This window comes from Pituophis catenifer, unplaced genomic scaffold (genome assembly GCF_029215685.1).
Source record: "Pituophis catenifer annectens isolate HBS135680 unplaced genomic scaffold, rPitCat1.0.hap2 SCAF_3, whole genome shotgun sequence".
NCBI classification, from domain to species: domain Eukaryota; kingdom Metazoa; phylum Chordata; class Lepidosauria; order Squamata; family Colubridae; genus Pituophis; species Pituophis catenifer.
The window spans coordinates 151,882,651-151,908,927 of NW_027256883.1; the positions used below are offsets into that span (position 1 = coordinate 151,882,651).

General features: G+C 40.4%; 1 protein-coding gene across 1 annotated transcript; it reads right to left on the reverse strand.

Moving 5' to 3' along the window:
• Positions 1–25,065, reverse strand: CIMAP2 (ciliary microtubule associated protein 2). Its single transcript, XM_070939519.1, has 10 exons — positions 25,016–25,065; positions 16,420–16,507; positions 14,262–14,432; positions 12,962–13,084; positions 6,890–7,018; positions 6,221–6,364; positions 4,298–4,462; positions 3,822–3,950; positions 857–987; positions 1–109 (listed from the first exon to the last, which is right to left on the reverse strand). Exons 1-10 carry the CDS (start codon positions 25,063–25,065, stop codon positions 55–57), a joined length of 1,185 nt encoding a protein of 394 aa, XP_070795620.1. The 3' UTR covers positions 1–54.
• Between the last annotated feature and the right edge of the window lie 1,212 nt (positions 25,066–26,277).

A 26,277-nucleotide genomic window follows, 5' to 3' on the forward strand; every position in this document is an offset into this window, starting at 1 on the left:
ACAACTCATACATGATTATTTAAGAGTATTTTTTTTTCCAGATGCAACAATTTCTTAGGCAGATTTTGGGTTGCTCTGGCGACCTTTATTAACAGGAGTGATCCTCTCCCTGTGGGAAAAGAAAATCAATAAATTGTTTACATATTCTATCCTTTATCAAAGCCAAGGTTGAGAACATATGTTCATCCAGATATCACTGAATTAGCATCCCTAACAATTGGACATACTGATTAAAGATGCAAAGCGCATGCGCGAAGAGAACTGGTGGTAACACCGATTGGAACCCACCACTGATGCGTACACATGCTAGTTTTGCTAATATGCAGAGTAAAGTGTATGAATAAAACTGCATAGGGTAGTAATTATGATTATATTGATACATAAAAGATCACATTAAGATTTTGTGCACTTGTCTTTACAGAATTATATTGATCATGAACATAGGGAGAGATTTAAAGATTCTGAAAACTGGAACACGGTCCAAATTATGGCATGAAGTTTAGAGTCAAGAGAATTTAGAGGTAGAGCAAAATAGAGAGGATAATTATAACAAATTATAAATATAATAACATCTTCACTCTAAACATTGTCCTGTTAAATCCTGGTTGTTATCTGTTTCATGAATTCAATTCCATCTACAGTGCAAGATTTTGTGTGTATCAGTGGGAATCAGGATAAATATTCCAAACAAATGGATAAATTTCATTTTAGAAAGTAAATGTTGAATTTAAACTACATACAAAACAACTAGATAACAAGGTCAGACATACAAATTAAAAATAAAAATTCCAAAAGTAATGGAAGTTCGGGGATTTTTTAAAAAAATGATTTGTCATTCCTATCATGTTTCACTTACTGTAAACACTTGTCCTTTTCCAAGTTACTAAGATAACGTTGTGTTTCATTCATATAAAGGGAACGGTATCTCAACTTCTTTGAATATTTCTCATGCCTTGTGGTATCATAGCGGCCAACACCGACAGGATTCTGTAGAATAGAGCATTGGGGATATAGTGAGTGCTTAAATCTTCTTGGTTGCCCACTTCAAAGCAAGGTCATGGCAAATTACTCCTATATTGATGTCACATAGATTTCTCTGTGAAGTTGAAGAAGAGGGAGGAAGAATACTAGGGGCTAGCTAATGAAACAAAATGTTAAAAACATATGATATTTATGTACTTACTTACCAAGAACATCTAAATTATATTAAAATAACCAAAACATCTTTACAATCCCCAAGGCATGTCACAACTTTTGAGCACCCCTAATGTTTGGAAATTGAAAGTTGAAAATTTTGACATGCCCTACTAGCTATGGAATTAAGCTACTTGAAAGATTATCTTGGAATGATCACCAAAGGAAAGAAGTGACTAAGACAGCCCAGACAATACTCAACAGCATAAAACAAAGCTGGAGAAGCAACAAGACAAGGTTGGAAAACAATAAAAAATGTATCCTTCTTACCACACTATGATTTTCACAAGATCATAAGTACTCCCTTACTTTATGAAATCCTGAGCAGCTGAGCTCCACCAAAATAAAACTTTGCTTAGGATGAAGTATTTTCCATCCTTCAATACAAATTGCCTTTCATCTATTGCAGAGGTACTGCAGAAGTGCTTCACAGCCATGTGTTGTTAGTTCTTGCTATGTCTGCAGCCATGCCACATTGAGAATGCAATTTGTACTGAAAGTTCAGCTGGAATGCTCTCTGTTGAAAATGATGACTATTCTCCAACTTTCAACCATAGTGTGTAAATATATCTCGATTATTCCATATTTGCATTTTATTACCTTAACAGTATATTTATAGATAACGTTACTAAAACTGAATTTGGTGGAATCTCAAAAGTTCCCACAAATTGGGTACACAAATGGAAGGGGGAAGCATTCATTCATTCACTCATTCACTCATTCACTCATTCACTCATTCACTCATTCACTCATTCAATCAATCAATCAATCAATCAATCAATCAATAGATGCTGTGTCTCAAATGCACTTGATGCATTGATGCAAATCTTAACTTTGAAGGATATAGGATTATCACCTGTTTGTTCTAATTCATATAATAGAAGCTAGTTGGTCTTTGTGGAGAGAATGTTGGAAGATACATACTACTTTATCTGATCTAAATCTATAATGATGATGATGATGATGTCCATTCAGTTGAGTCCAACTCTTGGCGATTCAATGGGCCAGATCTCTCCACATCTTCCAATCTTGCACTATTTCTTTTAGTTTTTCTATGCTCTGATTGGTGTCAGCTTTGATGGTGTCCAGTCAGCTACCTTGTTTTTTTGGTGGCCTGGTTTCCTTTTACTGCTAACTCTTACAAACACAACTGCTTTCTTCAGTGACTTCTACATGTTTTGTCTTCTAGTGACATGTCTGGTGTTAGGCACTCCAGTTCTGCTTGTTAGTCACATTTGCTAGCCAAGAAATACAATATTGTATGGATACCAGTATTCTTGTAAGGAGAAACTGCTGACTCTTTTTAAGATTAAATATGTAAATTATACAGAGGTCTCTTAGAATCACCATATCTTCGCTTTATATTAAAGAATTCTAGGTTTGATTATTCTGTCTCTGGACAATAGGGAAGTTAAGCTATAATAGTTCAGCTATTGATATTTCATCCAAGACCTACTCCAGAGTTGCTTTAAACCACATGAGTTGAATCATCTGCCTCAGCATTGTTTGCCCTCAGCCCACCAGTTCTTTAGTGATAGAACTTAGCTTGTATTTTTGGCAGAGTGATCTTTGCTATTTAGCTATTCCTCTGAGGAGAAATTGTGGCACAAATAGCATTATTTCACGTAGCACACCATACGGCATATGCAGACAATTATGCACTAAATCAGGGGAAACCTGTTCCAGTCACTTAGCATATGTAGCCTGAATCTTTGTGTAGACAGGTAACTGTTTTCTTAAGCCTTGTCATGGATTCACAAATGGAAATCAGAATTGTTTTTGCCAGCTGCCTCCGCTTGAGTGGGGAAGTGAGGCTTTTTCTAAACGAAACTTTCTTGGGTTTTTTTCTCCTTTGAGAAAAACGTTTTGCTTCTCATCCAAGAAGCTTCTATTCTGAACTGAAAAAACTGAAGAAGCTTCTTGGATGAGAAGTGAAATGTTTTCAAAGGAAAAAAAAAAACCCTCAAGAAAAGTCAGTTGCTTTTTGGAAAAAGCACCTTTGGGACAACTACAGGTAGTCTTTGACTTACAACCACAACTGAACCCAAAATTTATGTTGCTAAGCAGGACATTTGTTAAGTGAATTTTGCCCCATCTTACAAACTTTCTTAACATGGTTGTTAAGTGAATCACTGCAGTTTTAAGTTAGCAACACAGTTGTTAACTGAATCTGGTTCCCTATTGCAGGGGTGTCAAATTCGTGGCCCGGGGGGCTGGATGCGTCACGTGCTGGCCACGCCCACCCCCGTTTTAGCAAAGGGGAAAAATACGGCAAGTGATGACAATGTGTCCTCACGAGTTTGACACCCCTGCCCTATTGACTTTGCTTTGTCAGGAGGTCATAAAAGGTGACCTGGGACACTGCAACCATCATAAATAGGAGTCAGTTGCCAAGCATTTTAATTTTGATCACGTGATCATGGGGATGCTGCAATGTTCATAAGTATGAAAAAATTGATGTCACTTTTTTCTGTACCATTGTAACTTTGAACACTAAATGAACTGTTGTAAGTCAAGGACCATCTCTATGACCTGGATGATTGAGAAGCTCCATAGATACTGGGTGTCTTGGACAAAGTGTCAGGGCTGCAATGAGAAAAGGAGTTATAATCATGTTTCCCCCTTACTGTATTTCCAAAACAGAGACGGTATGCTCTTCGGTCAAATCTTTTCGCACCAATCCAGAAGGGTGGTTGGTTTTTATATTCTGTTCTCTTAATAGGCTTTATGTCATAGGAGCCTGGTCCTGTTTGGAACTAGGAAAAAAAACACAGGCAAATGTTTTCTGTTATTAACTGATATTGCTATATTTTCATCATCCTCATTAAACTCCCATTACAGAAAAACAGAGAATATTTGCTTGCCACTTCTCCCCCGCACCCGCCCGCCCCATTCTTCGTTGCACATCTGCCTAGTAAATATAATTCTGTATTAATGTTTTCTGCTTAGAGAAACTATTTTGATACTTTGAAAAGCAGAAAAAAGAAAAATACATTCTTTAAAAAAAGCAAATTGTATTTCATTCTGTTCCCATCCCCGTTGGTAATGGCAGAAGAAAATCAGCACTGAATTATCGCTGAAGAAGCTGAGAAAAGTCACCTACTTGTTCACGTGGAAACATGCCAATTTTGGACCAGAAGATCCGTTCAGTTGGGCAATCCGGATCCCGTGAAAATGTACTAAAAACACCGTGTTTCTTTTTCTCCCTTGTCTGCAGTTCATCCAGGAAGGATTTGATACTGCAGCCAGACAGCTCAGATGTTTTTCTCTGCCATGATTAAATTAAAAAAAAAATTGCTTTAGTAATGAAAATAGGTAGAATGTACTATACAGGTCATCCTAGTTCAGTGGTGAAATCCATTTTTTTTACTACCGGTTCTGTGGGCGTGGCTTGGTGGGCGTGGCAGGGGAAGGATACTGCAAAATCCTTCCCTCCCCACTTCAGGGGGAAGGATATTGCAAAATCTCCATTCCCACCCCACTCTGGGGCCAGCCACAGGTGATATTTGCCGATTCTCCAAACTACTCAAAATTTCTGGCTCCGGAGGATCTCCGAGGTAGTGGGGAAGGCTGTTTTTGCCCTCCCCAGATGCATAGTGAGGATCTGGAGCCTGGTGAGAAAGAAAAACAGGCCTACCTGGCCATCGCATGCCAGAAGTGGGGGGGAGGGGGGTTGCGCGCATATGCGCAGGGCAGGGCGCATAAAATTATGCGTTTGGGCATGCACGCGAACCCTCCCCCGTACCCCCCTCCTGGCACACAATGGCAAAAAAGTTAGCCATCACTGATATAGTCATTTCCTATGCCAGGGAGCCTGTTCTCCACCATCACCTTCTTAACATCACGTCCTCTCAGGAAAAGGTAGTTCTAACCTATCATAGAACTACTCCAAGTTTGGAACCTGACTTAAACCAAATAGCTGAAGGACGTGTATGTGATCTGGTTATCTCCATTTGACTTCAGCTTTTGCTTGTGCTTCTCTTGAATATAAATTTACTACTGCTCTGGAAGAGTGCTAAACCAGGGATCACAAGCAGCCTAGCTTGATGCAAGCGTGGTGGTAAGGATTTCACAAGTCATTTCTTTTTCTGCTGATTCACCACACTTGTCAGCTGTTGTTCAGGTTCCTTTGAAGCACAGTTTTAGCACTCCTCCAGAGCAGTAATCAATCCATTATTAAACATGTTGTTTTCTGATCTTCCTTTTTCTGAAAAAGGTCTTAAATTCAGCGTTGTCTTCCTGTCAGGGAAACTGTGATATTTTCACTGAAATATTCAGTTTTCTGAATCTAAACTTCCTTAACTGAGTGTAGGACTCATAGAATGCAAATCTAATACAGGATTGCAACATGTAACTTGACTCATTATTTGTTTCTATTATAATATTACAGCATTTATCACTTTTATTTTTTTTAAAAAAAAAATCCCAACCAGAAAAGTTCTTAATTCTATTCTTCTTAAAATCCTAGAGCCTATTGGCTAGAGAAGTTGAAGTTCACAAGTCTTCAAGATTGGACAACCCTGTCCTAGAAGTTTTTTTTTTTTTTTAAGTGACTGGGAAAAAGGATTCATTCCTGTGTTGAAGTTGTCTCAGTCAAATTGTAGCCTTCCTCAATTTTGTGTCTTCCCAAATCTTTACCTACAGCTTTGATCATCCATGGATCAAAGCATTAGTCCAATAAATCAGGGGTGGTAGTCTAGTTAACCTACTGGTTCGGAAGTGCGCCTGCCGACCCTCTGCGCATGCGCAAACCCTTCTGCGTATGTGCAGAGGGTAAATCACAGGTTACTTCCTGGTTAAAACCAGGAAGTTACGACAACTGGGCGGATGGGCAGAGCCACGAGTTGCCATCGCTACCAGTTCTCCGAACCACCGGCCGTCATCACTGCCAGTTTGGCCGAACTGGTCCGAACTCGGAGCATTTCACCCCTGTAATAAATCTGATGAGCATTCAGTTGGGGAAGTCTACATATTACTAACCAAACTGTGAAGAACTTTTTGTAAGCAGAAAAGGGAGAACACATACATCACCAGCAAAATGTCCAGAAACCATAGGCTTTGATCTGTTGCCGGTGAAGGTTTCATAGGGACCTCGAATACTGACCACCCGTTTCAACATCTCATCCACACTATTTTTGATATTGTAAGTACCAGGTCCCAAACCGCTTCCCTAAATTCAATCAGGAGAAAAAGCATCAGAAAGAGACACATGAAAACAGCTATGTTTAAGCAGGTGAACATTGATCCCTATCTAGAAGTAGTTATGCTCTATCTGGAGATCCAGCACTTGACTCCATGCTCCATGGGAAATCAAAAAGAAATATAAGGGTCAAGTAAGCACTGCCATTGGACGGTTGCAAAGCTATTTGTAACCCATTAAGAAAAGTTTGTTCAATTTTGTTCCAGTAGCATGGAGGAGCTTTTGAGTAGTTTTGTTTTGCAGCTGTCATTGGATGCTTTGGCTTCAAAGGATTTATGCTTGCCCCATTCATGGACTCAGGTGAGATGAGCTTCAGGGGGATGCAGCCAAAAATAATTTTTAAAAATGTTGTCAGAGCACAGTTGGACCATAGAGAGGTGTAGAAGGGGAATGGTTTATAGTCCATATTCAACAAGTGAATTGTTGAGTTGTTGCTTCTGTGGGAGCATTAGTCACATACAACAGTGAGGTGGAAAATCAAGAGGATATACTTGCCCCGTGGATGAGGGTGAATTGTTTAGGAGTTTTACTATCCATTAATCCTACAGCAGTGACTGGGGTTTTTTCTCTTTCTTGTAGTTTGTCATAAGGATTTCCATAGGTGCCAGGGCCAGGATAACATTCCTAAGAGTATCAGGAAAAAGAGAGAGAGAGGGAGAGGAAGAGGGAGGGAGGGAGAGAGAGGGAGGAAAGAAGGGAGGAGGAGGGAGGGAGGAAGAGAAAGAAAGAGAGAGAGAGATTTTTTTATATATATGTCCAAAGTTGACTATCATTATTTAATTTAATATGACCTAATGAGATCTATATAACATTAGCAGCCATTCTTTAGGTAGATTTTTCCCCTTTTCATGCTGAAGTCTTCTCAGGGAAACAAAATCCTATGTTATAGTGGAAAGAAATGGATATGGTTATGTTTAAGTTGGAGAAAAGGATGCAGAAGCAGGAGCAGACTTGTTTCCTGGTGCTCCCCTGGATAAGACTTGTAGCTGAAAGATTACTGATATGCAACAGATTATTTCTAAAAGTTCAAAGAAATTTCCTAACAAAAATTGCTATTTATGCTGGAAGACACATGGTCAGGAAATAGTTGCTGGACTCAAAGTTTGCCAGCCTTTTGGGGAAAGTGGAGCTCCGGTTCCTGGCTGAGGCTGCTGGTTGGGGGGCTCGGGCCCTGAGCAACGGCAGCTCCTGGCCTCACTGGCGTGGGGCAGAGGGAGCATGGGGGAGTTTGCAAGGGCCGCTTGGAGGGACCTTTGGGGAGGTTTCAGCAGGCGGAGATTGAATGAAAAGATCTGGAGAAGCTAATAAACTAACCAATTGATCTGATACAGAATTTTCAGGCAGCAGCACGGGCTGGGATCAGCCACCGCCTGAAATGCAATGCACTTATCCCGCAGCTTGTATAAACTGTTCCCGCCCCTTTCAAAATAGCCACCCGGCGCTTCCCTTGGGCGGTCAGGGCCGGCAAGAAGAAGGGAGGGGAGAGGCAGGTGGCAGATGGACTGCTGGAAGTGTAAATATAAGGACGAAACATTCTATCACATGTGGTGGCAATGCCCCAAAGCAAAGAAATATTGGGAACAGATAAGGAGATGGTTACAGGAGATAACAGGAGAACAAATTGAATTTAAACCTGAATTATTTTTATTAGGAATAATTAATCAAAAGATAAAGAAGCAACTCCAACATATAATTTTACATATAGTAACAGCAGCACGAATCGTTTATGCCCAATGTTGGAAACTTGAAAATATACCAGCCAACGAGAGGATTATTCATAAGATATTAGAATGTGCCGAGATGTATAAGCTCACATTAGAAATAAAAGACAAAGAAGAAAAATAATTTTATGAGGTTTGGGATAAGTGGTATAAGTGGTTAGAACAGAGAAACAAATAATGTATAGAAATAAATGTAGATAACTGTAAGAGACACATGACACAGTACTGTTAAAAAATGCTTATTGTTATGTAAATTGGAAAAATGGAAAATATTTTTTTTTAAAAAGGCAGTGATGGAGAACTTTTTTGGCACTGAGTGCTGAACAGGGAGCGCGTGTGCACTCCTCTGGGCCGCAACCCAGAAGAGGAGCTGCCCAGGGCACATGTGCGCACCCAGAAATGAACTTTGGGTTTCCGGCGCACGCATGCATGCCGGCCAGCTAGTCTTCCATGTTTCTAGCACATATGCGTGCGCGACAATCAGCTGGCCGGCTCACGCAAGAAAATGGAAAACCAGCTCTTCCAGTTTCTGGCACTGCTGCACACAAAAAGGCCAGCTGATCCTCATGCACGCATGCACGCCAGAAACATAGAAGAGGAACGGGCAACACCACATGTTCCAGGTGACATGGGTCCGTGTGCCACTTCGGGCACGCGTGCCATAGGTTCGCCATCACAGATCTAAGGATTCAGTTTTATAGTTTACTCACCAGGGAAACACAGTTTAACCTAAAATATACCCAGGGCTATTTGGCATTAGGAGCATTCCTCACCCCACTGCTGACTGAGCTGTGGTGCTTACAAAATATATTTGTCCTGCCCTTTGTCTCCTTAAACATGCTGTATAAATAAAGACTGGCAGAATAGGAAATTTGCTTATTTCTTGGCTTCTGTTTGTTATGTTGCAATGACAAGCATGTCAACCATGCCACAGAAAAACATATTAGGTTCATTCACTGGTGCTTAGATAAGCATCGATCTGAAGATTATATATTAGTTTTTCCTGCATAATAAACAGTTCGTTCAAGCCCTTTTAAGTAGAAAAATGCTAAAAATTGATTTCCTGTCATTAATGTATGCACTTCACATATCAGATTTACAAATATAGACTAATAAAATTAATATTGCAAGGATAAGATTTGCCACGTTGATGATAGTGAAGTGCAGAAGGATGGGATAGAGGATAAAAGAAAACTCAAGATGGCAGCCATAACCCTGAAATCAAACTCTTACCTTTTTTTATATGTGTTGCATATGTGAAGCATATATGAAAAGGGGGTAGCACTAAGATTGTGTGTCCATGGCTGCCATCTTGACTTTTTTGCCCTTACCCCTGCCTTCAAGACTTTCCTGATGATGAAGTATTTTTTGAAATATATTAATGGAGCACAGTCCTCCCTAACTGTGTAATGGACAATCTATCATATTACAGCTAGTTGTACCAGACAGGGAAAGGCTAACTATAAATAAATACTAAAATCTTTCTTAGAAAACCATCGGAAAGTCATATAACTGTTATCCTAGTAAAATGAAAGTTAAGATTATTAGAGCAACATGGACAAAACTGAAATTATCATTGTATTAGTTAGCTAATTATTTTTCTAGCAAGTAGAATAGTGGTAATACAAAATTGATTTTCACCTATTAAGCCACCATGAGTCACTCTTGTGTTGCAGTTACCAACCTCAGCCTGTTAGTTACCAGCAGTTGTCAACATTTCTCTAACGAAGAAATGTAATTTAATTGCTGAAGAACATGCTGAAGAAGCATGTTGTCTACCTGGTGGTAGCTTCTAAAAGCATCAAGAATAAAAGATGTATCTTTTCCTTCAAACTTGTTCTTTCTTTTTCTTCAACACATGCTCAGGGTTAGAGATTTGCCAGCAGAGACTTCATAAAAAAGAGTATGGATTTCAGATTATTTTGATGGAAATGGACAATCTGTAACCCAAATGCCAATCTTAGGTCTCCCTTATCAGGGTTACTTAATCTGAACAAATGAACTGGATTCCGTTAGTCAAGGATGTGGCAAGCTTGTTTTAGACATAAAGCTGGCTGGAGAAAACCAAAAACATCAGAGTCATGGCTTGGATGTCAAGAGGAAAGGAAGACAAATGAAAAATATACATCAGGATATAACTATGTGTCTCATATATTTATGGTGATGTTAAGACACAAGTATGTAAAAACAGGTTTTATATCATGCAATCTTTACACAAGTGTTGCTAGTTTGCATCATTGCAGGATTATGCTGGATTGCATAACATTAAAATGTGATTGGCTTATTTCTGGTATGGTACACCACATAATCACAGCTAAATAGTATACTTACAGACAACAACAGAGAGAGTAGACTAAAACTTTTTATATTTTCAAGCCAGAATAACATGAATTATCCAACTATAAACAAGACAAATAGATAACTACTAACTTAGGTTGACGCTTGAATGATCTCTACTCTTCTACATCTTTATGACACTAAGCTGAAATTATTTCTGCTTAAGTCGAGTGGAAAGGAAGTGATAAAAAAAAATCCAAGATTCATGGTAGCATCCATGCAATCAAAATCCCACCTTTCATACATAAAGGTAAAGGTTCCCCTCGCACATATGTGCTAGTCGTTCCCAACTCTAGGGGGCAGTGCTCATCTCTGTTTCAAAGCCGAAGAGCCAGCACTGTCGGAAGACGTCTCCGTGGTCATGTGGCCGGCATGACTAAACACCAAAGACGCATGGAACGCTGTTACCTTCCGACCATAGGTACTCCCTATTTTTCTACTTGCATTTTTTTAACGTGCTTTCGAACTGTTAGGTTGGCAGAAGCTGGGAAAAGTAATGAGAGCTCACCTCATTACACGGCACTAGGGATTCGAACCGCTGAACTGCCGACCTTTCAGTCAACAAGCTCAGTGTCTTAACTACTGAGCCACCGCATCCCTTTTATACATATAATCTATATGTGTAGGTATATATGTGTGTATATACATACACACACACACACACACACATACACAGACGCATATATATCCTTTTTATACATACAGACACACAATGCTGATACATGTCCAAAAAAGCCAGGGCTTCATTCTCATCATTGCAACTGCTGATTTGATCTATTTTATTGTTCTCCTGCCCACCACAGATGCCACTTGGCATTGTTATTCCAACAGTGTGCGTCTTGCTGTACACCCTTGAGTAAGCCCAAGGGTGAGAGATATGAGATATGAATGAGCCAAGAGATTGAGGGAGGACAATGCAGACTGAATGAGAGAAGAAACTCTTTCCAGGCAAATAGCTCAGATCTATAGAAAGAGTGACCTGTCCCTTCATTGGCAGCCTTTTTGATGAGGAAAACATAATAGTGGGGGGAAAAAGAGAGGAGGGATTAACCTAAAAACAACAAAGGATGACTCCATACACCTTTGTTTTCTTCTAGCCATTATTGTCACAGCCATTAACATATTAGTAGGCAAAATACCTGAGTCTAGCCAATACATTGACTAATTAGACCCAAAATAAATCACCAGGTACCAGTGGTGTGTTTCAAATTTTTTTACTACCGATTCTGTGGGCGTGGCTTGGTGGGCGTGGCTTGGCGGGCATGACAGGGGAAGGATACTGTAAAATCTCCATTCCCTCCCCACTCCAGGGGAAGGTTACTGCAAAATCCCCATTTCCTCCCAATCAGCTGGGACTCGGGAAGCAGAGAATAGATGGGGGCGGGTCCAGTCAGAATTTTTACTACCAGTTCTCCGAACTACTCAAAATTTCCGCTACCGGTTCTCCAGAACTGGTCAGAACCTGCTGAAACCCACCTCTGCCAGGTACCCTTCAGAATTTTTTGCCAATGACTTATCATATTTCCTGACCACTAACCATGGTCGTTTATAGGTAGCTATAATTTAAAATAGCAAGGCACTAGATTGTGGGTTGGAATCAGGATTGCTAGATGACAATGCAGTGAAACTTCCAGTTGTAGGGGAAAACTTCAGCTTCCAATGCTCAATATCCATATTCTTACATTACATTAACTCATCTGAGTTCTGCTTCCTCTCCTTCTGTTGCACTGGAGAGTTCTGATGATCTTTCCCAATGCATTGTCTTCTAAGTTGTTGGATGTGGCTGGGTTTATATGGTTTGCACCTAGACATACTTTAATCAACTATGTTGTGTGAATCCAACTTGTTTTTGGTTCAGTCTGCAGTGTAAACTCAAAAAATAAGATTAATTGTGGAAAACCTGGACCAAATAACATGATACATCCCTTAAATATAGGTAGCAATCTGATGATGAGATGTATAGAGTCTCACTGCCCCACAATGCAGATTTTATAGATGCAAAGTTCCGTTATGGAAATAAAATAATCTTCAACTGGCTTTAAAATAATCTTAGTTTTAGACCTGTGCCACAGCAGGGACCAACGAAAAAGATACATAGTCAACAAATTATAATACCTTATAAACATGAATTTTTGGTTGCTTTGTTCTGTTTGGTTGGAAATTGCTATTCTTCATTTAGGATCCCAGCTTTTTTTCCCCCAGTTATAATGAACTATTCTAGATCTCATACCATCTCCCCATGTTTTAATTAGCAATCTCCAGGACTTTTTTTTTCTCAATGTTTCACAAAAAAACTGTAGTCCAGGTTTATTCCACTGACCATCATTCAAATGTGCTGAACTACATACACCTTAATCATATGGCTGTGCTAAGGGTAATAGAATGTATGAATGTATGAATCATTCTATGCTAATTATGATGAAGAACCTAGAAGCCAGTCTAACTTTAGTTTATTTTTTTAATGTTCTTCAAATTATTAGTTCCAGCAAAGATAAAAACTAAATCATACCCTCATGTAGTCTTTAAATCTTACTGCTCCAGTATCACAAATTCCTCTAATACTGTGTGGTTGTTTTTCCATGAGCTGAAGAAAATCTGTGTGATTGTAAGTCCCAGGTCCCAGTTTTCTTTTCTTGGAGAAAAATAAACATAAGAACACAGTTGAGAAAATGGATGCTACCAACTGTTAGAAAGGCTGGAGGGAGGGAGAGGAAGAGAGAGAGATACACATATACATATTGCATGTGAATGTATTTTTGTACCCTAGCATTCTGGCTCACAACTATTGTTTTCTCATTCTTAAGAACAGCGGGAAATTTTGGTTAGGATGAGTGTGGAATCTTGTCTCCTCCCCGCTATAATAATATGTTCCTTAATGCCCAAATGATCAACTGGACAGTGAATGTGTTTGCCAGGGATCTGTGGGTTAAAGAAACATTAGATTGTATTTATGAGTTGTAGGGATTATATCCGGCATGCAGAAATTGGAATGCCCACTAGCTTAAAGTATAGGAATATCAAAAACCGTCTCTAGCCAAGGATGTAAATCATAGATAATTTTATATAATGCAGAATTATACATAAATTAGAAGATTTTGAGCAAAGGTCCCAAAAATGTTGGAGGAAAGTAATAAAATTATTCATAACACTTATGTTTCTGAGAATAATTGCACAGCATTGTGACAAGTTACATTCTGAGAGCCTTTAACTTAACATTTGCCATTATTGAGTGGAACACATAAGAGAATACTCTTACAAAGAAATGGGATGGACGGACAGATGGATGGGATTCATTGTTCTGAATTCTAGTGTTGCTGTGAGGGATGTATCATCACCGGGTGATAGTGTGGTAATCCTAAAGAGGAAGACTTGATGTAGTTCTTTAACAAACCTTGGAATTACGTTCTATTAAGATAGATAGTCTCCTTCACAGTTCATTTATCTGATAAATCAGGCTCTACAGTTCCAAAGATATTTCTCTTTATGTTCAAGGAAAAGTATGAAAACCTATACTATATTACAAGTTTACCGGGACTCTGATAATTTTTACTCCCTGATAATAAAGAAATGGATTTTCAAGAATCCTTTTCTGCATCTAGTGGTCAATCAGACATTTGCGGACAGACCCAGTAGCCATAATATCAGTGAGCTGGAGCCTGAAAATGAGGCATATATGAGGAATTTACAAAGTGGGGCCACAACAAACAGTTTTGTTACCTTGCTCATTTTGAGATCTTATTGATTCAACGAATGTATGGAAAAGCCTATTATCAGAACTCAGTGCCATGGACTTAAATAGATCCACTCACCCGAGCTTTCTCCTGCTGGCATATTTCTTTAAATTTAAAATGTGGCATTTGAGTGAGTCTAGCCGCTTCCTGAGCCTTGGCCCAGCTAGAGCTTGATGATCTCTTCTGTAAGGCAGTAGAGCTGAAGCTTCCATCGTCGGTCACGTAGGTGCCCGGTCCTAATTTTCGGCACTAAAGAAAGTATGATGTTAATATTGTTCTCTCATTCATAGATACATCTTGAAAAATAGACTAAATCAGGTACAAAGTGCTGTAATTCAACTTTCCACAATTATGTACAGTGGTGGATTTCAAATTTTTTTACTACCGGTTCTGTGGGTGTGGCTTGATGGCCGTGGCAGGGGAAGGATACTGCAAAATCCCCATTTCCTCCCAATCAGCTGGGACTCAGGAGGCAGAGAATAGATGGGGGCAGGGCCAGTCAGAAGTGGTATTTACTGGTTCTCCAAACTACTCAAAATTTCCACTACCGGTTCTTCAGAACTGGTCAGAACCTGCTGAAACTCACCTCTGTTATGTACTATCCAGATGTTATTGACTACTGTTCCCATTAAGTAATCCAGAATGGGTAGTATAAGGTAATAGAAAGGTAATAGAAATCAGAGTTCACAACATCTATAATAGGACTTTGTATCATCTTTGATCTAGTATACACTATTGCCTGGTTTGTACAAAGTGCTAAATCATGAGTTTCTTTTTGCTTGATGCGATGTATGAATTCATAGCATCAATTGAAATATGTAAATTACCATGGGAAATAAATATTGTACCAATAACTATTTATTTACCAATAAATAATTTACCAAGGATAATAAATAGCCCTTGATTTTAGCCAAAAGATTGAAAAGCAGTATCTATTAAAAACCATGATGATGTCAAAATGACAACATATGCATTGTGAGGTCATTACACTAATGATACAATTGTGTAATTTACACTAGTGATGTCGAGATGGAAACACATACCCATATGTGTATTATCTGTTCCTCTTCTGCAAGCACCACCTATGTTGGCTCTAACCCAGAGTTCCAGAAGGAAGCTATCATTTTTAACCACAAAGGATACATTTCATATCATACTAAGAATAATGGGCAGAAGGAATAGCCTTGAGGAATAGGAGGAAAAGCTGCAACCAAGACAATTGTCTGATAAAAGAAATTTTAATCTGGGTCAAAACTGCAACTAGAGAAAGCACCTCAGGCAAGACCTCCGTTATATCTCCCAAAGATAAAGAGAGGGAGAAGAGAAGCTTTTTCAGACTTGAAAGATTTTGCTACTACAACCTTGTAATAAAAATACCTTAAGTATGCATTACTTTGGTTTCTAGTCTGATCAACTTTGAATAGCTGACCTTAAGCAAAACTCAAGCATATTATAATCTGTGACAGACATTTTTCTCCAGGTGTTAGCTGATACATCCATTCTACTCTCTCTGTGTCATTATCATCATCATTTAACGACCCCATAATCCCTTGCAGGGTGGAGTCTGGGCAACTGAATGGAACTAGCAGAGTGTTTAATGGCCAGATGCCCTTCCTGTTTCCAATGTGGAATTTTGTTCAGCAGATATATTCTCATTGTGCCCAGAGAAAGAAATACCTGCCTCTACCTAGGATCAAACTCACAACCTCTTGATTGTGAGGCAAGAGCTCCACCCCTAGGCCACCTCACCACTTCTTTCTGCTCTCTCTGTGATTTCTGTAAAACACCAGCTAAGACATGGTTGCATCTTTTGTATTCCAAGCAATAGATAGCTAATGATCATGCTCCTACATTTTTGGAAACTCAAAATGAAAAAAAAAAGTATGCCAATGGAAGAAACAGAAAAGCATTATATTGTGGAGAAGAATTTCTGAGATAGGGATGAGATCTTTACATACAACCGGGTGCCAAGAGACAAAAAAGGACATTAGAATGCATGACGTTGGAGAGTAGTGATTATTGTTTTTGTAGCTTTCCCACATCTTTTAGTCCAAATTTCTGTGAATCAGAATGTTCCAGAGAATTATACAGGAGGGAAGTCCCAAATTTTTGTTTTGGTTTCAAAAATATCTTTTTGATTGTGAAAACAGTATGTTCTTGTTCAACCACATAGATAGGAAACTGGAGAAAATAGTTTTACTTTGTGGATGTGACACACATTAAGAAATATACTCACCAAATCTGAACAGACACTCTTACAGTATGGGGCCTGAAGGAAAGTACTGGGCTTCTTGGAATTCGGATAAATGGCTGATACATCAAATCTAACCAAGAAAAGAATGCATTCAGAATATATAGTCAGAAGAATAATATCCCAAAGATGAAAATATCTTTCTTTTGCCTTTAGTAACATTTTAGCCAGAAAAACTAGCCAGTCACTGTGATAAAATAAGGAAGCAAGACATTCGTACTATGTCATATTCCCTTGTAGTCAACTTCTGATCATTTGAGATGAGTACAGAAGTTTTGTTATAGGATACTCCAGAATTAGAATGGGGCGAAGAATTTGAATGCTGTTAATCATCCCAGCCAGCACAGCCAATGTTTAGTGGTGCAACTTCATGTACAGGGACTTGTTCTGTCCCCGTCTCACACATGCACCCCCACAGACAGGCAACAGTTAAAGAACTCAGCCGACAACAGTTTATCCGGTATCAGAATTGGCAGCAACCCAGTGGCTGGCTGCCAGGTATTCTTTACTCACGAGGGGGGAATTTCTCTCTTCATCCGGAAACAAAGCCAATACACAATAATCAACGAAGTCCAGTATATACAAAGAAGGTCGTCCGATATCCGTTTTTTGCTTGTCACAGAGCTGAACCGGCCACCACACCCTCTTTTATACCCTGTGGGGTGTGGTCCAGTGACTCAACCTAATCCCTGGCACGCCTCTTCCTCTCCTGCGCGCGCTTATCTCTGCGACGCTGGCAAGGGTCCAGCCAAGACTCATCATCATCATCATTACTGTCCACCTGCGGCTGCGTGGAAGTGCTTGGCCCCGGCCCTATCTCTTGCCCTTCGGAAGACACCGGAGGCATTGCCAGAGAGGAGGGTCCTGGAGAGGGAGGCCTTGCCAACTCCTCTCCTTCCCTCTCGGAATCCTCTCCTGCCGATAACACAGGCTCAGATAACCAAGCCACAACAGGACTTCTGTACCAGACCCAGACCAATTTTAGAAGTCTACTAGATGGAAATTCTAATATTCCTATATGTAGCTGCTAATGAGGTGATTCTGACCTACAGAATTTGAACACAGGGCTTTATCTAATTACCTCTACTTGACAGAACTGATTCCTCTCTTTTTTTCACATGCTTATTTCAAATCTGCTCTAGAGCAGCTGGAACCTACATAGCAGATCTGAGAACGTATAGGCATGGGACCACAGCAAGAAAGAGAGAAAGGAATATGTCATTGCACAAGTAGCAATTCTTTCATCAGATATAATTCATAGTAATTTACATTAAAATCTATATTAAAATCCAAGTGTTTGTACAGAAGGTTTCATCAACATGACACCCTCCAAACATGTGAGAAGAAATTCACCTTCTGGCTTGTGGTGATGAGTTGTATAGGTGAAGACATCTGAAGATGTTGAGCTAAGGAAGACTACTTAATTAGTTTAAAACATACAGTATCTATGCTGTGTGGTTTTTAAGACAAGGAAATAGGAAAGTCATTTCCATTTACCTACTACAGAGGTCCCCAAACTTGGCAGCTTTAAGACTTGTGGACTTCAACTCTGCTATGCTGGCTCGAGAATTCTGAGAATTGAAGTCCACAAGTCCTAAAACTGCCAAGTTTGGGGACCCCTGGTTCAGGGGTGGGTTCTACTTACCTTTACTACCGGTTTGCAATGAGGCCGTGCACATGCCCTCGCTTCGCTCGCGCATGTGCAGAAGCTTCCTGATAACATTGGGGTCGGTGGGCAGAGCCTTCCGCTAGTTTTACTACCAGTTCTTGCGAACCAGTCTGAACCAGGGGCAACCCACCACTGCCCTGATTACTGTGTAATGCATCCGGAAAACATTTGTGATTTTTGAGACACTGTATTTAAGCTGAAGTCTAAAGCATTTTATTAATAAACCTTGAAAATCTAAGAAAATCCTGTGCCTGACTGCCTGGTATTTTTTTGCATTCCCATCCCCTTTCTATCATTTTCCTTCCTTGCAGAGGGGAGAAATTGCTCAAACAAGCTATCTCCCAAAGCTATCTCTTCCTAAACCGCTTTTCTCTGCAGTGCAGCGCTTCCCTAAAATGTGCTAACCACAGGTTAACAAGATCACTTCTGCAACCTTAATTAATTAATTAGCACACTTCAATCCTCTTGTGCTGCTTTATGAAACAGGCATGATCCTAATCAGTTTCACCCTAAAGGCTTTCTATTATCTTCTAAGTAACTGGGAGCAGGCAATACAATATTAACATAACCACTATTTCTTATTAATATTAATTATAGGGATTAATAGTCCTATTGATAACAAGAGGTCATTTTTAAAGGTTTTCTGGTGCCTCCTAAGTCTGTAATTTGGAAAAGAACTGTGAAATTGTTGATGTAATTAAATAACAAATTTCAACCAAATGACAGGACTAAAAGTATAATGATGAAAGCTAGAGTAGTTCCATGGTTAAGATGTTCAACCAGAATCAGGGAAATCCAGATTCAGGTTTAGCCTCAACCAAGATATTCACTAGATAATTTTTAGCCAGAAATTGTCTGTCAGCCCATGCTGAATTCACATTTACAATACTGGGTGATCAGGATGATTAGTGTTGTGGCCTGCCAGCGGCCTGCACGGATTGTGGCTGATCCCGACGACGAGGAGGCTGGTGTGGTGTCGCACCAGCAGCCTGTGCAGCTGGCGCTCGAGTCACACAGCGAGGAGGCTGAAGAGGATGTGGTGCCAGAGGCAGAGACTCAGCCAGGGCCTCCAGAGGCTCCTTCAAGTGAAGAGAGTGAAGTGGAGGAGCCTCTTCTCAATGCTCGAACACGCAGGGCTGCCAAAAGGCAGGAGTGGCTACTCAGGAGGAGGACTCCTCGAGAGTAAGGTTTGAGGCTAATTGGCCACTCCCTTAGCCTATTTAAGTTCACTCACAGATAGCACACACTGCTGCGCAGAGCATTTTGAGAGTGAGTTTATTGTTATCTGGGCTGGTTGCCAACCCTTGTCGGACTTTGTTTATTCTTTGTAATTCACAGCAGGCTGATAAGGATATTTGCACTAGAAGCCTGCATTTTGGAAGGGATCTGTTTGTATTAAACAGAGTTTTTGGAGCTTTGTGTGTGTCACACTCCTTGGGATCCGGAGCTGGGGCAGAACAATTATGTTCATTGCTGTTGCCATCTAAATTTTCCTGTCCAAAGCAATTCTGGGTGGCTTAAATTTTAAGAATCAAAAAAATAATACCAGTACATAGAAGGCCTCCATGTCCGGACAAGACAAATTACATATATGTAAGGTGACCAGACGTCCCGCTTTTGGCAGGACAGTCCCACTTTTGAGCAATTTGTCCCGCGTCCCGCGGCGTTTTAAAAAAGTCCCGATTTTTCATTCTGCCTCCTGAGTCCCGGCTGCCTCCTGAGTCCCAGCTGATGTCTAGAGGGAAAAAAACTGTTTAAACTCTTGCCGCGGGGCTTCAAAGGGCCGCCCTATGTTGATTAGCTCGGCTTCCCCACTCTCAGCTGATTTGCTCTCAGCTGTTTTGCGCAGGGATCTGCTCTTGCTAAATTGCTCGAGCAGATTTTTTTTTCTCCTTGTGCAAACCAAGCTCAAAACGAAACTGAAAGTAAAACAGGCTGTTGGCTTTGCTGTTAGTTTGCTGCAACGTTGGAAAATTAGGCTGCAGATTTCTTTTCTTTTTCCTCACCAAAAAAGGTAGGTGCAAACAATGGGAAATTTAGGGCAAAAGGGGAGAGTTCAAGATTTTAAAACACAAAAGAAAAAAAAAAGCTCTTTTTAACTAGGGAATTGTAATAATTGAGATACTATTAATTGTATATTGTGTTGAAAGCAGAAATGGTTAAGTTGTGGTTTGGAGGAATATATGGGGAAATTATTTGGTTTATTATTATTGGTAAATATAATTAATTGATTTGTAAGAAATTGGATTGCATGGAAATACTTGCAATATTCATGTTCATATTGATTAATATACAAAAAAGATAGTTATATAACTAATTGATTTATATTAAAATGTTGAATTTGTATTAAACAACGGTATTACATAATTACATAATTAACCAATGTGACGATGGATATAAAAATAGATGACAATGGGAAGGGGTATAATATAGAATAGAAGGGAAAAATTGAATTTGATTAAGATTAGAGATGAGGATGAAGGGTAATATTGTTTTTTAAAAAAATAGATGAGGAATAAATATGGCAAAAAGGAAATATAGAAATTGTAAATTTAATTGAAATGACTAAACACTGTTTAAATTTGTGAACCAGCCAAATATTCTGTTCAAAGAAAATACATTGTATGTTTGTATGTGTGTTTCTAATTATTGCTATTTATTCATATTTGTTCTCTTTTATTCTTTAAAGTTTAACAATTCATTCTTTATCTTAATATCTTTATATTTGTTTGGGGTTGGCTTTCTTCCCTTTCATCTTTTTTATTGTACAGCAATCTTTCTCCTCAAACCTACCACCTCTCTTTTCTTTCCTTCTTACTTTCTCTTCCCCCCACCCTCTTCTTCTCCTCCCTACTTCCTCTTCCTTTCTCCTTCTCCTCCTCTCTTCCTCCCTCTCTTACCCTCACTCCTACTCTAATTTCCCTTCCCTTCCTTCATCCCTCTCTATTGCTGTATCCTTTTATGCATATGGACTACTCAGAGGGCTGAAAAAGTCATTTTTGACTGGTCCTCACATTTTTGACCAGTCCTCGAACTTACGACTGTCCTCACATTTTACATTTTTGCCCTATCTTGTCATCATGGTGAAGAGAAGCAGTTGTGAAATGAGTGACATGGTTGTTAAGAATGCTGCACGGGCATAAATGTGAGGATGATCATAAGTGTGAGGACCAGTCAAAAGTGCGAGGACCTGTCAGAAATGACTTTTTTCAGTCCTCTGAGTAGTCCCTATACACATAGCCATGGCCACCCGGTCACATGACCAGCTAGCCACGCCCACCCAGTCACATGACCTCCAAGCCATGCCCACAAAATAAGCCACGCCCACAATGGTGTCCCTCTTTACCAATGTTAAAATCTGGTCACCTTACATATATGACAAAATCACATCAAAAAGGGCTCAGTGACCAGGGAGGTTTTTTAAGACTTCTGGCATTCCAGCTGGTAGGAATCGTCCTGGATCTATTGGTGTGGGAATAAAATAGGAGGGAGGTGTGCTTTGCAAACCATTTGAAGTCCTGAAGAAAAGTTGGGTCATAAATGAAATAACCCAGTGGTGGGTTGCCCCCGGTTTGCACCAGTTCTATAGAACCGGTAGTAAAACTGGCGGGAGGCTCCGCCCACTGACCCTGATGTCATGAAAACGCTTCTGCACATGCGCAGAAGAGCACACGTGCACAACTACTGGTTCACAACTACCGTTGAGAACCAGTAGTAAAGATAAGTAGAACCCACCCCTGAAATAACCCATTTCAAGTTTTATCTTCAAAGTCAACTTTTCTAATCACACATCCCAGTATACATACACACACCCTATTCCAGCTCCAAAGTGTACAAAAATTATTTAAATTATTTGGATCATTGTAACAGTGTTTTTCAAACTATGTTCCATGAGTTGTAGCCAAAATCTAACTCTCTAAAAGGAACCAAATCACTTTGAAGATGTATCTAGCACTTATTATGCTTGCAAACAACTACAGTTATTTAGCAACTAACTGAACAGCCTAGACATATAGCTGAACAGCTTATATACCTTTGGCCTAGTACCTTAGAACAAAAAGAAAAAGGAAGGCAAACACAGTGTGAATTACTGCATGACGTTGAAATGTTTCTGATAAGGTGACCTTGGTATTAGTTATCAATTCTTACTAGGTCAGTATGCTAGCCCTACTACCTCTAGGATATGGTCAATGAATGTAACAATTTAGCCTAACTAGACCACTTGTTCCTGTTAGTTTCCTGCCCCTGTTACAGCTCAGGCTCACTTTTATGTGTGTGTGTGGGGGGAACATCTTATAGCAGCAGTCACCAACTGGTGGTCCATGGACCACTGGTTTTGGTGGTCCCCAGAAAAATTATTTGCATTTTTTATATTGCACTAAATCAGGGGTCCTCAAACTACGACCCCTGGGCCGGATACGTGCAATGAACATTTGTGTTGCTGCAGAGAGACTCCCACTTTGGGGTCTTTTTGTGTGGGGCAGAGGGGGGCAGAAATTCCGACTTGGGATCTGCTTCAGTCTCTTCGTGCAGAGCTTTGGGTGAAGGCTGGAGGGAAGCACCACTGCTGGCGAAGAGCTGGAGGACCTTGTTCCAGTGGAACTGGATCATGGCCTGGAACTGGCTGATTATCTCAGCCCGCTGAGCCTCCAGGTGCTTGGGGTCCTAAAGAGCCCAGGCGGGCAGGCGAGGAGTAGTGAGTAGAGGCTGGCAAGATACCCATCGATGTGCGTGACATTGAGCTGGCCACACCCACCCACCCATGACCACCTTGCCCCGCCTCCCCAGCCAGTCATTAGGCAGATCAAATTAGTGGTCCGTGGGATTTAAAATAATGAATTTAGTAGTCCCTGAGGTCCGAAAGGTTGGTGATCCCTGTCTTATAGGATAGGTAGTGAAGTCAGCTCACATGTATGTGGGGATAATTTCCACACATGTGGAACACTATGGGCCCATCAGAACTTGATGGGATTTCTTTGAGAAAATAAGAGTAACAATAACAACAAAAATTCACTGAAATATAGCCAGTGCTCTGTCACTTGTGTTTTGTCTCTAGGCCTGGGGTTCCAGGAGTAAAACATTCAGGTTTCATGGCCTGAGTTTGAAAACCCCCGATGTAGAGGATGTTTAATGGACAGTTATAAATGGTCCAGATGACATTGTTTCTACATAGAATTGGTGATTCCACTTTGCCAACATCTTTCTATGAAAAGTAGGGCAGAGATGATTTAAGGAGGTGGCATCAGATGCAGCTACTCTGGACTTCAGAAAAGTGAGTGGACCTTAGCAGAGGTGGGGGGGACAGCGCATGAAGGATTAAAGGACAGCAATTCACTCATTGCTCCATGATCAGCCAACAGTTCAAACAAGGTAACAGGGTACCATAATTCCAAGCAAGATTTTACTAAGTGATGCTGTTTCTTTCTGTTCTCTCCCACATCATTCTGTCAGTGCAAAGTACTATTTTCTCTAAAGCTCTATCTCTTCTTCCTCCCTCTCTTTTTGCTGGAATCCATTTGCAATATTAAACTGTGGGTAGTGGAGGGGCTCCAAACCTGGAGTTGCATTGGGCCCCAAATTCCTTGAATTGGCCTTGTCATAGAACAAAATGAGGAATATTTCTCATATTATGACAATAGGACCTAGAAAATTCTTTATATGAATATAAAGTATATATAGAACACAAATCACTGTGGCACTTGTGTCCCTTCATGTATTTGGAGATGGGATAAAGGAGACAGGAGGATCTGGCTAAATGCCCGGTCTATCTATACTCATCCTCAAATAGGCCTGACTTGTATTACTAACACCTGAATAGGGCCAGGGGCTGGGAATTACCCTCTTAAAGGTGGCTTTGACTGAATTTCAGATTTAACATCAGGAGAGGAATGGCCCCACCCCATCCCATCTATTCTAATCCATTTCTATCTTTCCCTTTTGGAGAAAGTTTGTGGAGAAAGCAATAGGTTTGCTGCTGCAAATGGCACTGGAGGAAATAGATTATTTGAGCCTGTTTTTGTTGCGCTTCAGGTCCAGGTTCAGCAGCAAGGTGCCATTAAGCCCATTTATTAATGATTTCTGGTAGGACAGGGATAGGGGAATGCAACCTGGCACTACTTGACCTCTGAAACTTTTCTCTGCCATTGATCATGGTATCCTTATATATCCTTATCAACTACCTCCAGGAACTAGGAATGGCAAACACTCTCTTTCATGGTTCTCTTCTGCAGGTATGGTTCCAGTTAGTAGTAGTAGGGAAAAGCTTGAGCCCTTTTCTTGCCACAGCTGTTAAGTGAATCATTGTAGTTGGTAAATTAGTAATCCGGTTCTAAAGTAAATCTGACTTCCCCATTGGCTTTGGTTGTCCCTGGGACACTGCAACCATCATAAATAACAGCCAGTTACCAAGCATCCAAATTTTGATCATATGACCATGGGAATGCTGCAACAGTCATCATTGTGTAAAGTAGTCAAAAGTCACTTTTTTCAGTGCTGTGTAACTTTGAATCAATGGTGGGTTGCTACCAGTTCGCCCCAGATTGGGCAAACTGGTAGCGGCAGTGGTGGAAGGCTCTGCCCACCCGCCCGGACATCTCTGCGCATGCACAGAAGCGTCACACGCGTGTGTTAGCATGCGCCTGCCCGTAAGCAAACCGGTAGCAATCGGAATTGAAACCCACTACTGCTTTGAACGGTCATTAAATGAATGGTTGTAAAATGAGGACTACCTATTCAGAATAAACAATTTCCTGCCTTGTGTGATAATTGGCTACTTCGCAGCAGGGAAGAACAAATTCAACATTTGGCTTTTGTGTGTGTGTGTGTGTGTGTGTGTGTGTGTGTGTGTGTGTGTAAAGACAGAGAGAGAGAGACAAATGCCCCTGTCCCAAATCCTGCTAAAGTTGTCCATACCTGGCTTGTTGAGACCAAAAGGGGGCACCTGTGAAGCCTTTTGGTTCCATCTTCCATCTTCTGCTGCCAAGAAGAAAAGGAAAAGAAGGATCACTCTCCTGATTGGCAGCTGTAGAAGAAAATAGCTCTGGAATTTCACTGCCATGACAACACTAGACGCTGGAGCTTCTGTTTCCATGGTCCTAACAGAGGTGTGTCTTCAGGGCAACCAGCTCTGTTCACAAAGTCTTGTCAGTGCTGCTAGCGGCTATTCCAGCTCAGTCTTGGACTATGCTTGGAAGAGATGGTTAGATCCTGCCCAGCTGGTCTTTCATGGCAACTGTAAAGGAACAGCAAAGAAAGGGTAGCAGAAGGAAAGGCACAGATGTGTTTAGGGAGGACACATAGCACAATTGTTAATCCCTAGCATCAGTCCACAACTCTCATAATTCTCAGATAGTGGGATTGGCCTTGATGCTAATGAACCATTCCCCACTAAACCTATGATCTCACATTTCTTTATATGCATTTGAAGAAATATAGCAGTGTTGCAATATCTCAGGGGTTGCCACAAAGAAGAGGGAGTCAAACTATTCTCCAAAGCACCTGAGGGTAGAACAAGAAGCAATGGGTGGAAACTAACTAAGGAGAGAAGCAACCTAGAACTAAGGATACATTTCCTGACAGTGAGAACAATTAACCAGTGGAACAACTTGCCTCCAGAAGTTGTGAATGCTCCAACACTGGAAGTTTTTAAGAAGGTGTTGGATAACCATTTGTCTGAAGTGGTGTAGGGTTTCCTGCCTAAGCAGGGGGTTGGACTAGAAGACTTCCAATTGGAAGGTCCCTTCCAATTCTGTTATTCTATATTAACACAAGATAATCCATTGGAAGGGTCATCTTAACATATAATGCTTCGTCCTGTTGTTGGTAGCATGGTATTTTAGTATTATAGAGCACATACTACTTAACATTTGAAGAACTTTAGCAAGTTTTTCTTGGGGAAACTTACAATCCACCATTCAGAATGCAGCATTTTTTAGTTATGGAAGAAGTAGAAAAGCAGTGGCAGGGCTTTCTGGTCCCTACCCCACTTTGAACTGAAAAGAGAACTGAAAGCTGGAATTATTTTAACACGAGATGCTATAACAAGTTTAGATATAAGTTAGCAAGTTTGTTATGCAGATAGTCTTCAACTTACAATCATTTGTTTAGTGACCGTTCAACGTTACAACGGCACTGAAAAAGGTGGCTTATGAGCTATGACTGTTTTTCACATGACT